This window comes from Mesocricetus auratus, unplaced genomic scaffold, assembly GCF_017639785.1.
Source record: "Mesocricetus auratus isolate SY011 unplaced genomic scaffold, BCM_Maur_2.0 Super-Scaffold_100008, whole genome shotgun sequence".
NCBI classification, from domain to species: Eukaryota; Metazoa; Chordata; class Mammalia; order Rodentia; family Cricetidae; genus Mesocricetus; species Mesocricetus auratus.
This window is the reverse complement of record NW_024429192.1, coordinates 54,241,286-54,254,229: the sequence shown is the minus strand read 5'-3', so window position 1 is coordinate 54,254,229 and position 12,944 is coordinate 54,241,286. Positions and strand designations below refer to the sequence as shown.

The following is a 12,944-nucleotide window of genomic DNA, read 5'->3' as shown; positions in this document are numbered from 1 at the left end:
GACAATCTGGAAGAAAGCAAGTGAACAATGGAGGTCAAAATTCATCTAGTTTGTTTCCTACCTGCAATGAACTGCTTGTTTTTTCGAGGAGATCGGGGCTGTCGCTGGTACAGGTCACTTGATCTATAGAGGTCAATGGTTCCCATACTTAACAGTACTGTCTTCTGTATGAAATCCACTACAACCAACCCAGTGCAGTTTCCAAATGCAACTCTGAGAGAAGGGAAAACAGAACAAAAATGTATCATGAGCATAATTATTTTATCTTTAAGTTAAATATAAGATCACTGGAAAGTAATCTAAGACTGGGGACATGAGGCAGTGATTATTGTTTTAGAGTCAGGAAATCCACTATATATAGGATAGATAGAGTAAACTAACCATGACTGATTACTGTAAAAAATAGGGATGGTCTACAATCATTCTTCATTACAAGTTTTACCATTTAAACTGTGATTAGTAGCATGGTATTTAACTTGATTTTATTGTTTTACAGAATGACATTAATCCTTTTTCCTGTACAAAGGGGTCATAGGTCAAGAAACAGGCACACAAAATAGACAGGTACTTAGGTAAACAGCCAATGGCTTTGCAAATAAAACTGTGATTATTTTGCTACAAATTAATCATTTTTCCCTTTAGCCTTTTTTTCCTATCCTCCTTCTGACTGTTGCTGCTGCATCTTTCTTCTTTCTTCTGCCTTCTTCCTTCTCCTTATCTCTCCTCTTTTTCTTTTCCTCCTCCTCCTCCTTTTTTAGAACAGGGACTCCCTAGGTAACCATGCCCTCCTTGAACTGTAATCTTCCTATATTTTTCTCCCAGGAGACAAGGGTGTACACAACTATTTTTGGCATATATCTAGGGTTTGATATCATAGTAGATATAAAGAAATTCTTCTCATCTTTGTTCATTACTGTCTCCTATATATTAAAAGACAAACACAATTTGACTAATTAACTAGTTAATTAATTAAAGCAACTTTCCTAGGCAGGCATTTTGGTTACCTGAACCATTAGGTATATTAAGTCCCATATGTACCCATTTACAGCATGCTGTCTAGCTAAACACTTAGAAACATTACAAGGTCTTGCTATGGTTATTTATTACTCTCCACAACCTAATGGTAAGATCTTTTGTGGGAAAAAATGCACTAACCAGTTGCCATGACCAGAAATGAATGACAAGAGATAATGCCTGAATTCCTGTAAAATTTCCACCTATTGAAATGAATTCTAGAGAAAGCATGAATATTCCTCTTTTTTAATATGTTTGTAATTTCTCAACTTCTTGGAACTGAGAAATTGAACTGTAAGTAAAGCTTTCATGTTTCCATTCTTTTGTCACTGGGGAAAACAAAACAAACGAAAAAATCCAAAAACCTTTCTTCCTAATACTTGTCTCTTTGACATTATTTTTTCCCCCATGGGATAACCTTCAGACATGAGATCAAACAGGGCAATTCAACACTAACAGAACAATGCAACATACAACAATAATGTCTTTTGGTGAGAAGAAAAGGACAAGTGAAAGCAGGTGGAGCTGATCATCCTTAAATCTACCTTGTCAGAAAATCTGAAACACTTATCTCCACACTACCATAGATCAAACTCAGGGCCTTCTGCGTACTAGACAAATACTCCACCACTGAGCCATATCCCCAATCCTCCACAAAACTTTATTTAGAGAGTCTTGCCCAAGGTAGCTTCAACTCGGTGTGTGGTCCAGATAGGCCTTCCTTCACCTTGTGACACTTCTGCCTCACCTTTCTCAGTACCAGGGGTAGCAGGCTTAAAGGAATTCTTAAAGCTTAAAAGAATAGATGACAATTAGACAAATTGTAGTATATAAATGTTACCAATGAAGTATAACATTAATTGGTAAAGGCAAATTTATATTCAAATTCATAATAGTCTGATAAGGAAACAACAGTATATAATTCAATTCAAGTGTAAGATAAAGGTAAAAAGATAAGCTTTAAACTATAGTTAAAAATTTTGCTGAGTTGGTCATGGGGGAACAGGAAGTTAAGGGAGTGGGGGTAGAAGAGGGGGAAGAGGGAATCATAGGATCGAATAGAGATCAGGCACCAGAGCGACCTCGAGTGATCTAAAGGGATAACACCAATTGGCAAGCTAAGCAATAGTGGAGAGACCACCTCGAATGCCCATTCCTGATAATGAACTTGATGCCTATAACCATCCGGGAGCCTTCATCCTGTGACTGATGGAAGCAGAGGCAAACACACAATTAATCACTGAACTGAACCCAAGGAACCCAGTGACAGAGAGAGAGGAGTGATGAGCAAATTGGCAAAGAATGGGCTGGCAAAACCAGCAGAGACAGCTGATCTGAACAGGGGAGAGCTCTTGGACCCCAGAGTGACAGTGGGGAGGCCAGCATGGGACTGATCTGGACCCCCCCAAATGTGAGTGTCAGTGAGAAGGCCTGGGCAACTTATGGGGCCCTGAGCTGTGGATCAGTGTCTATCCCTGGTACACAATCAGTCTTCGTGTGCCTATAGCACAAAGAGGGATGCTCTCTCAGCCTGGACTCTTAGGGGAGTGCCTGGACCCTATCCAGAGTAAAATGACAGACTCTAGATATCCCCTATGTGGAAGGATTTGGCAATAGGGTGGGAGGGTGGGGGGGGAAGGGGAGTGCGGGAGGAGGGGAGGGAGAGGGAACTGGGATTGACATGTAAAACAAGCTATTTAAAATTAAAATAAAAAATGATAAAAAATTTTTGCTGATGTACACATAAAAACAAGCAAGAATGAATCTGTTGGGAGCATGGCAGGCAAAGTGTAGAGCTTTGTAGAAATTGAAGCTGAGATGTCATCATGACAGAGCAGACCACATAAGCCTCGGGATAGCCACAAAACAAAAACATATTGTAGATGCACTAAAGATGAAAGGAATCAAAGAATCACCACTACAGAAAATCACCACAGCACAAAGCATGACAGCACAAGAGGAAAAAGGAGTATAGTATCTGGAAAACAATGACGAAAACCACATTGGTAAATCCTTACCTATCAACAATTATTTTATCTGTAAATGGCTTAAATTCTCTAATCAAAAGGAAAAGAGTGACTGAATGGATTTTAAAAAATGTATCAAGATCTGATTATGCTGTATACAAAAGATTCATTTTAACTCTAAAAACATCAGTAGGTTAACAGTCATGGGCTGAGACACAATTCTATGGAAACAGAATTAAAAGAGAATAGGGGTGGCTTCCATAAAACTTTAAGTTTCAAAAAATTAAAATAGAACTATGTGATCTGGTGACCTCATATTTAGGTTTGTATTTTCTAAAATCAGCTATCTTAGAAAATGTGCATTCCAGTACTCACTGTACCACTGTTTACAACAGTCAGAAACAACCCTAGTTTCCACTGATAGACAAACACATAGAGAAATAATAATAGTTTTATTAAGCTGCAAAAATAAGAAAACCCTGTAATAAAATTTCTACTTAAAATTTATATGAAATCATTAAAGACTCAAAATGGTCAAACCATACTTGTTAAAGAAGAACAATGCTACAGACACCACAAGACCTGGTTTCAAAATACATTTCAAATTATAGTTACCTGAATATTATGGTATTATGATAAAATAGATACAAAGACAATGAAATAGAATTGAGAGTGCAGAGATAAGTCCACAAATATGTAGTCAACTAATCCTTGGCACAGGAACTATGAATACAAGATGGGGAATGACAGGGACTAAAAGCTGTATTTACACTCAAAAGAATGAATTGGGACCTTTATTTTACTTCATTCACAAGAGTTAAATGTGTCAAAGACTTAAATGTAAATCCTAAAACCATAAAGTAGATACCTGTTAACATAGGGGGAAAATCTCCTTCACACCATTCTTAGAAATGACTTTTTTGATATGACAATAAAAACACAGATAACAAAAGCACAATTAGCCTGCATTGATGGTACAGTGGTGAGCATAGCTGCCTTCAAAAGCACAAGAGGAATTCATCAAACTTGGAAGCATTTTGCACAACAAAACACATCAGTAATAAGTATAAAAGGCAACCTACAGCATTATAGTAGATGTTTAGAAATATGTATCTAATGAAATATTTAAAATAAATATATAAGCTCCTCATACAAATCCACATTGAAAACACTGCTTACAATGGACAGAGAAATTATCTTTAATTTGACAAATGACCAAAATTCCCAAACTATAATCAATACAAATTATCATTAAGTGATAAGTGAATTAAAATTTTTGTAAATCCATATACTAGAGTACTTGTCAGCAGCAAAGAACATCAAATTATAAATATAAATAAATAAATGCAAAACTTAGTGATAGTTTTGCAAAACTAGCAAATAGGTTATTTAGAGGTGCCTGAGAATAAGGGGTGATTATGGACTGAAAAGAGCCAAATGGCTATGCAACAAAATCTGTATGATCATTGCACTTTCCATGTTTTACAGCAGATTTTCTCAGGCATTCCAACAGTGAAAAGCTGACAAACACAACGTTGGTACAGATCAATGATATTTGACTTTACAACATCAAATATGAGAAGGGGAATTCTCTAGAAGTGCTTATAGGAAAATCCAGAAAATACTGAGGAAAAGCCTAGAGTGCTATAAACAAAGCTTAGTGGATAATTAATTCTTCCAAGAGCTAAATGTCTAGAATGACAGTGAATGGACCCATACTCTGCACATATAAGTAGTATTGATTGAATTTAGTAGCTTATCAAAATAATAATGATGGTGATAATAAAGCATAGTAAAAGACATGAATTTGGGAGGGGGAAATGTCGGGAAGAATAGTGTTTGAGAAGGAAAATGGGGGAGTGAATATGATCATATTATATGCATAAGTGAAGTTATCAAGAGTATAGAAAATTAGAAAGAATCTAGAATACCAATACAAATAAAAAGAAACCAAAATGAAAAAAAAAGAGATAGTGATGAGGTTTCAGATGAAAATGAGGAGGACTCTATTGAGAAGTAGATGAGAGAATATTTCTGTCATGATGTGGATATATCATACTTTGGATATATTATTTCTGTGTCTTTTTCCCATGAGACTTTGCAGGAAACTGATGCTAACAGTGATGAATTAAAATGTCACAGTTTATACTGCAGAACATTTAAAGGCAGAAAAACAAGAAGGCAGTGACAATGGATGCTTTTATCCAATTTTAAAGTAAGGATTTGGAACAAAATGCACAAATTCAGACAGATTCAGAAACTTAGTCTTGACAGAAATGCAGCTTGTTTAGATTTACTTGCTCAAGAGATTGCTATAAAAGAATCCATACAGGGGCTGGGAGATAGCTTAATGGTTAAGAGCACTCGTTACTCTTCCAGAGAACCCAAGTTCAGTTCTCAGCGTCAACAGGGTGGCTAAAAGTTGTCAGGAACTCCAGTTCTAGAACATCCAACACCCTCTTCTGATTTCTGCTGGACTGCACACGTGTGGTACACAGATGTACATGCAGGCAAAAGATCCTTACACATAAAATAAATGTGCTTTTTTAAAAAGCCAAGTGCTTGCTACTAATATAATAAGAAAGATACCTTGGAGGCATCTCAGGAATTGGTAAGACCCTGTCTGGGCTCCAAGGTACAGAAGTATAATTAAAAGTAAAACAATTTCAAAGATTTCTTCATGGCAGAATCTTTTCAGAATTGAAAGGTGACAGTTTAGCCTAACATTGGAGAAATTTAGCTGGCAATACACCCAGAGACTGTTGCAGGCATGGTTGAAGTAGGCCCAAATAAAGCTCAATAATGGCAGATCTTTTTGACCAACAGTGCTGATAGTGAAGACATAGAGTACAAGAGTTAGAGTCCTGGAAACTTCCATCAAGATGTCAAGAGGAAAGCCCAGAAATATAAGGCTGAGTCAGAGTCCCTGTAATGATCTCTTGATAGGATGAGGAAAGAATCCATGAAAGAGAAGCTGAAGCAACTATTGAAACCCAAGGAAACTAAAGATGCCAAGGAAGCCTTCTATAGGAAGTTCTAGATGACAAGCAAAGCCACCAAGCCTAGCTATCTGAGATTGCTAAGTCAAAGAGCTAGAGCATCCAAAGCCCTCCTGAGTATCCTTGGTGTTGAATACAGAGCTAGAGAAGTTAATGTTTTCTTTATTGGATAAAGTCTTGCTTTGATCCAGTCCTTCCTTTCCTGTGTTATTCTTCCATCCTTTCAAGCTGGGAATATTTATCCTGTTCCATTGTTTCTTGAAAGTATGTGACTTGTCTTTTTTTAATGCTCAACACATGTTTACAACTGAGTTTTTCATGAGACTTTAGACTGGGCTTTTTAAGAAATACAGAAATGGTTAAACTTTGGGGGCTTCTTGGAGTAGGACTGAATGTGTTTTTCATTGTAAGCTAATATGAGTCTTTCTAGTCCAGGGTTTGACTATATCTTGGATCTGAAAAATCCTGGAAAAGTCCACATAGTAAATACTTGGCCCTAACCTTGCACCGCTGGGCGCTAAAGGAAACTTTAAGAGGTAGGCCCTACTGGGGGCTGTAGGTTGTTGGTGTGTTCTTGAAGGAAAAGAGCAGAATCAAGCCCTTGTTCCTCCTCTTATTCACTTCCTGGCCACCAGCAGGAAAGAACCTTTGCTCAACCACATGCTCTTCACAAAGATGTGGCACCTTGACACAGGCTCAAAAGAAACAATGCCAGCTAAGCGTCTCAAACTTCCAAAAGTGTGAGCTTTTCTTCCATATGCTGATTACCTTAGGTCATTTCTTGTAATAATGGGAAGAGAACTAAGGCATGGAGAGCTAAAAAGATGTTGTTATTGAGGCTGTCAATGAAAAGCCTGGTTTCTGACCCAGAGAACTGTTCTCCTCTTTCTGTTCTATCTTTCTTCACAAATTCCTACAATAGCAGACTAATTTGCTAGCTTGCCAAGTGAACATCTCTAACCTTCTCAATCTGTGACTTCACAATAGCCATTTGCAAATTCTTTAAAAGAACAGATAACTTGTAACTACAATCACCTAGAGGTTGGTGATGCATGACTTTAAGGGTATTGTAATTATTGTGTCTAGAAAAAACTGAGGGGGTAATACTCATCCCTAATGGAAATAGTAACACTCCATTCATGCTAAATTCAATAAAATTCAAGGATACAAAGCTAACAGAAATAAGTCATTAGCTATCATGTACACCAATAATGAATTTTGTTATCTTATATACCAACAATAAAAGCCATTCAGTTCATAATAGATAGCTATTTAAAAAAATCTAAGAGGAAACAATAAAAGAAGTTAATGGCTGCCACAATGGAAACACAGAACTTTCATTAAAGAAATTGCAAAAAGGGGGTTAGGGATATGGCTCAGTGCATATAACGCCTTCCCTGTATAATGTCAATTATATTGGCAAATTGGTAATGTGTTGTTTACATTTGTTGAAAGCAGACTTTGGGAGTGCAAATTCCTCTCTTGTCTCACACTCAAATATGTTTATGTCAAGAATTCTGTAAAGTCCCTATCCTGAATAAGACTTTCTCATTGGCTCTGTAAAAGGGGAAAGAGAAGCAAATGGCCCAAGAACAAAAACACCGTGCTCTTGTGAACAACAGAGGTTACTATTGTTATCTCACAGTATAACAATGCTTGCAGCAGAGCAGAAAGCTGAGGCTGGTCCAGGGACAGAAGATTCAACCTGAACTCCTGGAACTGACTACTTCAACTTCCCCAGCTGATTTCTGCCATATGTTTGTAAGGCCTTGATTTAATGATACTACTTTTGTTTGTTCTCTCAAATAAGGCTATTTTTGTAGCCTTTGCTGGATTTGATGTTTTGCTATCCATCTGTTACTTATATTTGTTATCCATTCTGTACTTGGTGTTTCTCCTACTCATGTTTCTTAACAGTGGTTTGTATCAATTCCATGTATGATTTCAGTAGCCCCAGGTGTATTATGGGCCTAGTAGCTGCCCCTCAGGAATACTCAGGTCACGATGATATCCATTCACACCAGCTCCCATGGCACACAGATACAAAAAACAAACGTGGGCTTACTCTCTTCACCAACATTTCTAAGAAAGTCCCCCTAGGGACTTTGAGTCCTAGCCAGAAAATTGACAAAGAGAAGCAAGAAGTCACCTATCAGGGAGATGACTACTGGGGTGTATTTCCCTCCTAGTGAATCTTCCACTGTCCATTTCAACATAGGAGAGAGTCAGGCATGGGACTTCAGCCCACTAGAGTTATAATACTATTCTCCACTAGCGACATGGTTACCCTAAACCTTCAGGTCCAAATAGGCCTTATTGTGTTTGAAAGGTGGATTACGAAGTCAAATTATTAACCAGAGTTAAGATTTAATGCCTCCACACTATATTTTGGTTTTAGTTGGAATATATTACCCTCTTCTTTCATATTTATGAGTTTTGGAATGGTGGGACAAAATGATTGCCATTTTATTTTGGAAGCATATAATTCACAGGATCATGGCTACAGAAGAGCTTGATTCTTGAATCATAACTTTTAGGTAGGTAAATGAAACTCCCGAGGAAGCGTGGATAACCTCTCAATGAATCATATTTTAAGTCTTATGCCTGCCTGTCTGATATGGCATCTAGATGAATCTTCAGGCTTAAATCTTACAGACTGATGCTGAAACGTTAAGACTTTTGGAGTTGTTAATGTTGAATAAAGGTTATTTTGCAAGTGATAAATACATGAATTTGGGGGAATCTGGAGCAGAAAGCTATGGTCTGAATTTCTGTAGCTCCACAAAAATCATGTATTCTATGTGGTCTAAAAATGACTTACAATAGAAATATTACATTTATTACATTTATAGTGATCAGAAGTAAAAGAAAAAATAGGCATAAAACAAATAGAGAAACAATCAATTTAGTTTATAACATCTAGAATGCAAGTACATCAAGGAGTAGCCTGCTTGAGAGAACAAACACAAACAAAGATATTACAAAGTTTAGGGCTTATCTGACAGAAGTCAACTGGGGAAGTTGAGGCAGTCATCTGGAGTTCCAGATTGCACTTCCTCTTTCTGGATGAGCTTCTGGCTTCTCACTCCCAATGAAGACATTTTCATAGTATGTGATAATTAGCAGAAGCCTCTATTGAAATGGTTTTTCTTTCTAGCTGTTCTCAAGGACACAGTGTTTTCAATACCCTCTGCTGGCTGCTTATTTCACAAGACCACTAGGCCAGCCTGGCCCTAGACAAGGGGCCTTGGAGGACATTTTCGGGAAACATGCTTAGGCCTGAAATAAGGAAGCACATCAATCCTTGCTTTAGGGCCAGCTTCTCAGTAAGCTTAAACAGCACACACAGTTAACAAATACAATGAATATTATCAAGTATGTTTAACGTAAAACCCAATGGTGACAGGATTGAGATGTGGAGTCTTTAGGTCTTGAGGATATCCATCTCACAGATGAGATCAGGTCCCTTAGGAGGAGAGAAAGCTTGTGCGCTATCTTGTCCATGATCAGATGCCATTTCTGAACAGTGAACAATGTCAGACACTGAATCGGCTGATGCCCTGAGCTTGGATATTCCAGACTCCAGAACTGAGTAACATACTTCTGTTATATATGTTACCTAGTTTAATAGAGCGAAGGATTATTAGACCACAACTCACACCTCCAGAGAAGCTAGGAAACAAGAGAGACATACATGGTCCCATGGTGTAGGGGAAAAGGACAAGAACCCCTGAGCAAATTGGGAGCATGGGGGGAGGGAGAAGGAGGTAGGAGAAAAAGGAGGGGAAAAGAGGAGGGGGGAGGAGAACATGAGGGATCAGGAAGATTGAGTGGGGAGATGAACAGAAGAGAGCAAGAAAAGAGACACATCAATAGAGGGAACCACTATAGGTTTAAAGAGAAATCTAGTACTAAGGAATTGTACGGAAATCCACAAAGATGATCCCAACTAGGATTCTAAGCAATAGTGGAGAGGATACCTTATATGCCCCTCCCCTATAATGAGAATGATGGCTACCTTATATGCCATTCTAGTGCCTTCATCCAGTAGCTGATTGAAACAGAAGCAGAGATCCTCATCTAAGCACTAAGCCAAACTCCTAGAATCCAGTCTCAGAGAGGAAGGAGTAACAAACAAAGGGGTCAAGACCATGCTGGGAAAACCCACAGAAACAGCTGGCCTGAGCAAGTGGGAACTCATGGACCCCAGTCTGACAGCTGGGGAACCCAACATAGGACTAATCCAGGACCCCTGAACATGAGTGTCAGCTAGGAGCACTGGGCAGTCTACAGGCCCCTGGCAGTAGAACCAGAATGTATCCCTAGTGCACAAATGGACTTCAGGAGCCCATTCCCCATGGAGGGATACTCTTTTAACCTAGGCCCTGCCCCAAACGACTTGACAGATTTTGATGATCTCTCATGGAAGACCTCACCTTCCCTGGGGAATTAATGGGGAATAGGATGGGTGGGGTTGGTGGGAGGCATGGGAGGATTGGGGGGAGAGGGAACTGGATTGATATATAAAATAAAATTGTTTCTAATTTAAATAAATTTATAAAAAGATAAATAAATTACCCAGACTAAGGTGTTTTATTACAGCAGCCCAAATAAATTAAGATATTTGTCTTTTATTTTTTAAAACTCAGGTAAAATATCTTTCACCAAAAAGTATAGTGCTTGTTGCCATGTATTAGAGTAAGAAAATTGTCTTCATATTTGAACTGGTAGCTTCTTTTAAACTCACCAATGGACATTGAACATTACAATGTGTGTGTGTGTGTGTGTGTGTGTGTGTGTGTGTTTTATAGTTTGAGACTTTTGCACATGTATACAATGTGTTTTGATCAAGTTTATCCCAATTCTTCTCCCATTCACCTTCCATCATTTCTTCCCAACTTCAAGTGGTCATGTTGTTCTAACCTCTGAATCTACTTGGTGCTTCCAGTGTGTGTATAGGTGCAGCTCTATCTGCTGCAGCACAGGCATCTTTTCATATGCTTTGGTTCTTTCGTCCCTGATATAAACATATGCTTTTTCTACTTTATTCTGTTATTTGATAAACTGCCCTGCTTCATTTAAAATGATGATACAATCTACATTCCCAATGGAAATGAACTTTGATGATGAATAATTTTATCAGTTTTCTTGATACATTTATTTATATTTTAGTAGAATTTTTAATTCATGTTGATAAAAGTCATAGACATAATTTTACATCCTTGTAATAATATTTTCAAGTCCTCAAAATTTGTTACCTCGTAAAATGAGACAAGCACGATTTCATCTTTGATAAATCTCAGAAACATTCTATAATGATTATACTAGTTATTTCTTTAATATTTGTGGAATTCATTTTGAGGATGATTTGAGGTGGGGATTTTTTTTGGCAACCGAAGCTCTATAAGGCAAGTACCCAAGCTGCCATTTATACTTTCTTCAGTGGAGTTCCTATACAGAGAGTATTTTCTCCAAGGATTCACTCTAATTCTCCTTAGTTCCTGAGTTGAGTGGCATATCTCCACAGCCTCTCAATTCTGACACTCCTTTCCCTTGCCTTTGAAGACCAATCTTTTGAAAAGGGTATCTTGAACTCACCCATGGGTAGGAGGATAAAAAGAGCCAGTTTTCATCAGAAATCTAAAACTTGCTATATTTGCAAATGTAACTGACACCAAACTCTGCAGGCAGATCTACTATCAATTAGATGAAGTGGAAATTAACTCTACAAGACAGGTCAAAAAATGGTACCCAAAGTGAAACTTAAGGTAAAAGGTGGGCAGAAAAATCTAAATAAGTACCCCCTCCAAACTGAAGTAGGCACATTACCACTAATACAAAATCAAGGAAAAGAAAACAAATAAAATTATCATAGCATAAGCTTAATTGCTAATGTATCATACTATGGTCAATCTAATAAAAATTGAACTAAGGAATTATTCAATTTTTCAGTCTTAATATTTTAAAAGAAGCATTTGCAAAATGTTTAAAATTCTGTAACATTAGCTAGAAAGAAAGGTTAATTACTTACATTCCATACGCTGAGCTTATTGCAAGGCTGGTAATCTGCTGGGGAGGCTCACCATCTACCCATACCAACTGAATAACAAGATCTGCTTGATAGCCAGGGGGCATCCTCACTGGACGTGCTTTAACACTGGAAGAAGGAGAAAAAGTAATTCTATCACTTACAGCTTTAGCATGCTTGGGGGCAAGAATGCAGATGAGATTTACTTCAGTGCTCCTCAAGTGAACCCTATTACATGCTGATAATTGTTAATGCTAACTTCATCTTCACATCAGACCTTATTTTACTGGCTTTTCTCCATCGTCCCTATCTTAAATTCTACATGTTATAAATGTCTATGCTGTTAGAAGGTTTACCTATCTAGTGATAGGTCTTCTTAGGAAACAAATAGCTCTACAGTGTTCTGTTATTTGATTCAATTTTCTTTGAATTAGGTTAAATGAAATAAAGTGGTTTGAAGGAAAATTAAAAGTAGGAATGGACTGGCAGGGTAGCTCAGCAATTAAAAGTGCTTGCCATCAAGTCTGAAAGACCTGAGGATCCACAATGTATAAGGAGAAAACAGATTCCTACATACCTACAAGTTGCCCTCTGAAGATAACATGTACACAATGGTGTGTGTATACATGCACACAAATAAATGTAAATACATATATTAATAAACTTATGAGATTTTTGCTAACTAAAATTTAATGGCTTCCTTTTGCTTGCAGATTTTTCTTCCAAATACTTCATGCTTATATTTCTTTTTTTTATACCTTTTTAAAATTTAAGTTAGAAACAAGCTTATTTCACATGTCAATCCCAGCTCGCTCTCTCTCCCTTCCTCACCCACTCTCCCCACCAGGCCCCCCAGTCCCCCACCCAATCCCAATCTCTACTCTGATCCCCAGGGAGGGTGAGGTCCTCTACAGTGGATCTCCAGAGTCTGTCATT

General features: G+C 37.7%; 1 protein-coding gene across 13 annotated transcripts in view; it reads right to left on the bottom strand.

Moving 5' to 3' along the window:
- Stxbp5l (syntaxin binding protein 5L) overlaps positions 1–12,944 on the bottom strand; it is a 241,517-nt gene that overhangs the window by 66,581 nt on the left and 161,992 nt on the right. For all 13 annotated transcript variants that reach the window (XM_021227995.2, XM_013114406.3, XM_013114408.3 and 10 more), the window contains 2 exons: positions 12,012–12,137; positions 62–213 (listed from right to left, as the gene is read on the bottom strand). In XM_021227995.2, coding sequence (XP_021083654.1) covers positions 62–213; positions 12,012–12,137 — 278 coding nt within the window. The remainder of the gene's footprint in view (positions 1–61; positions 214–12,011; positions 12,138–12,944) is intronic.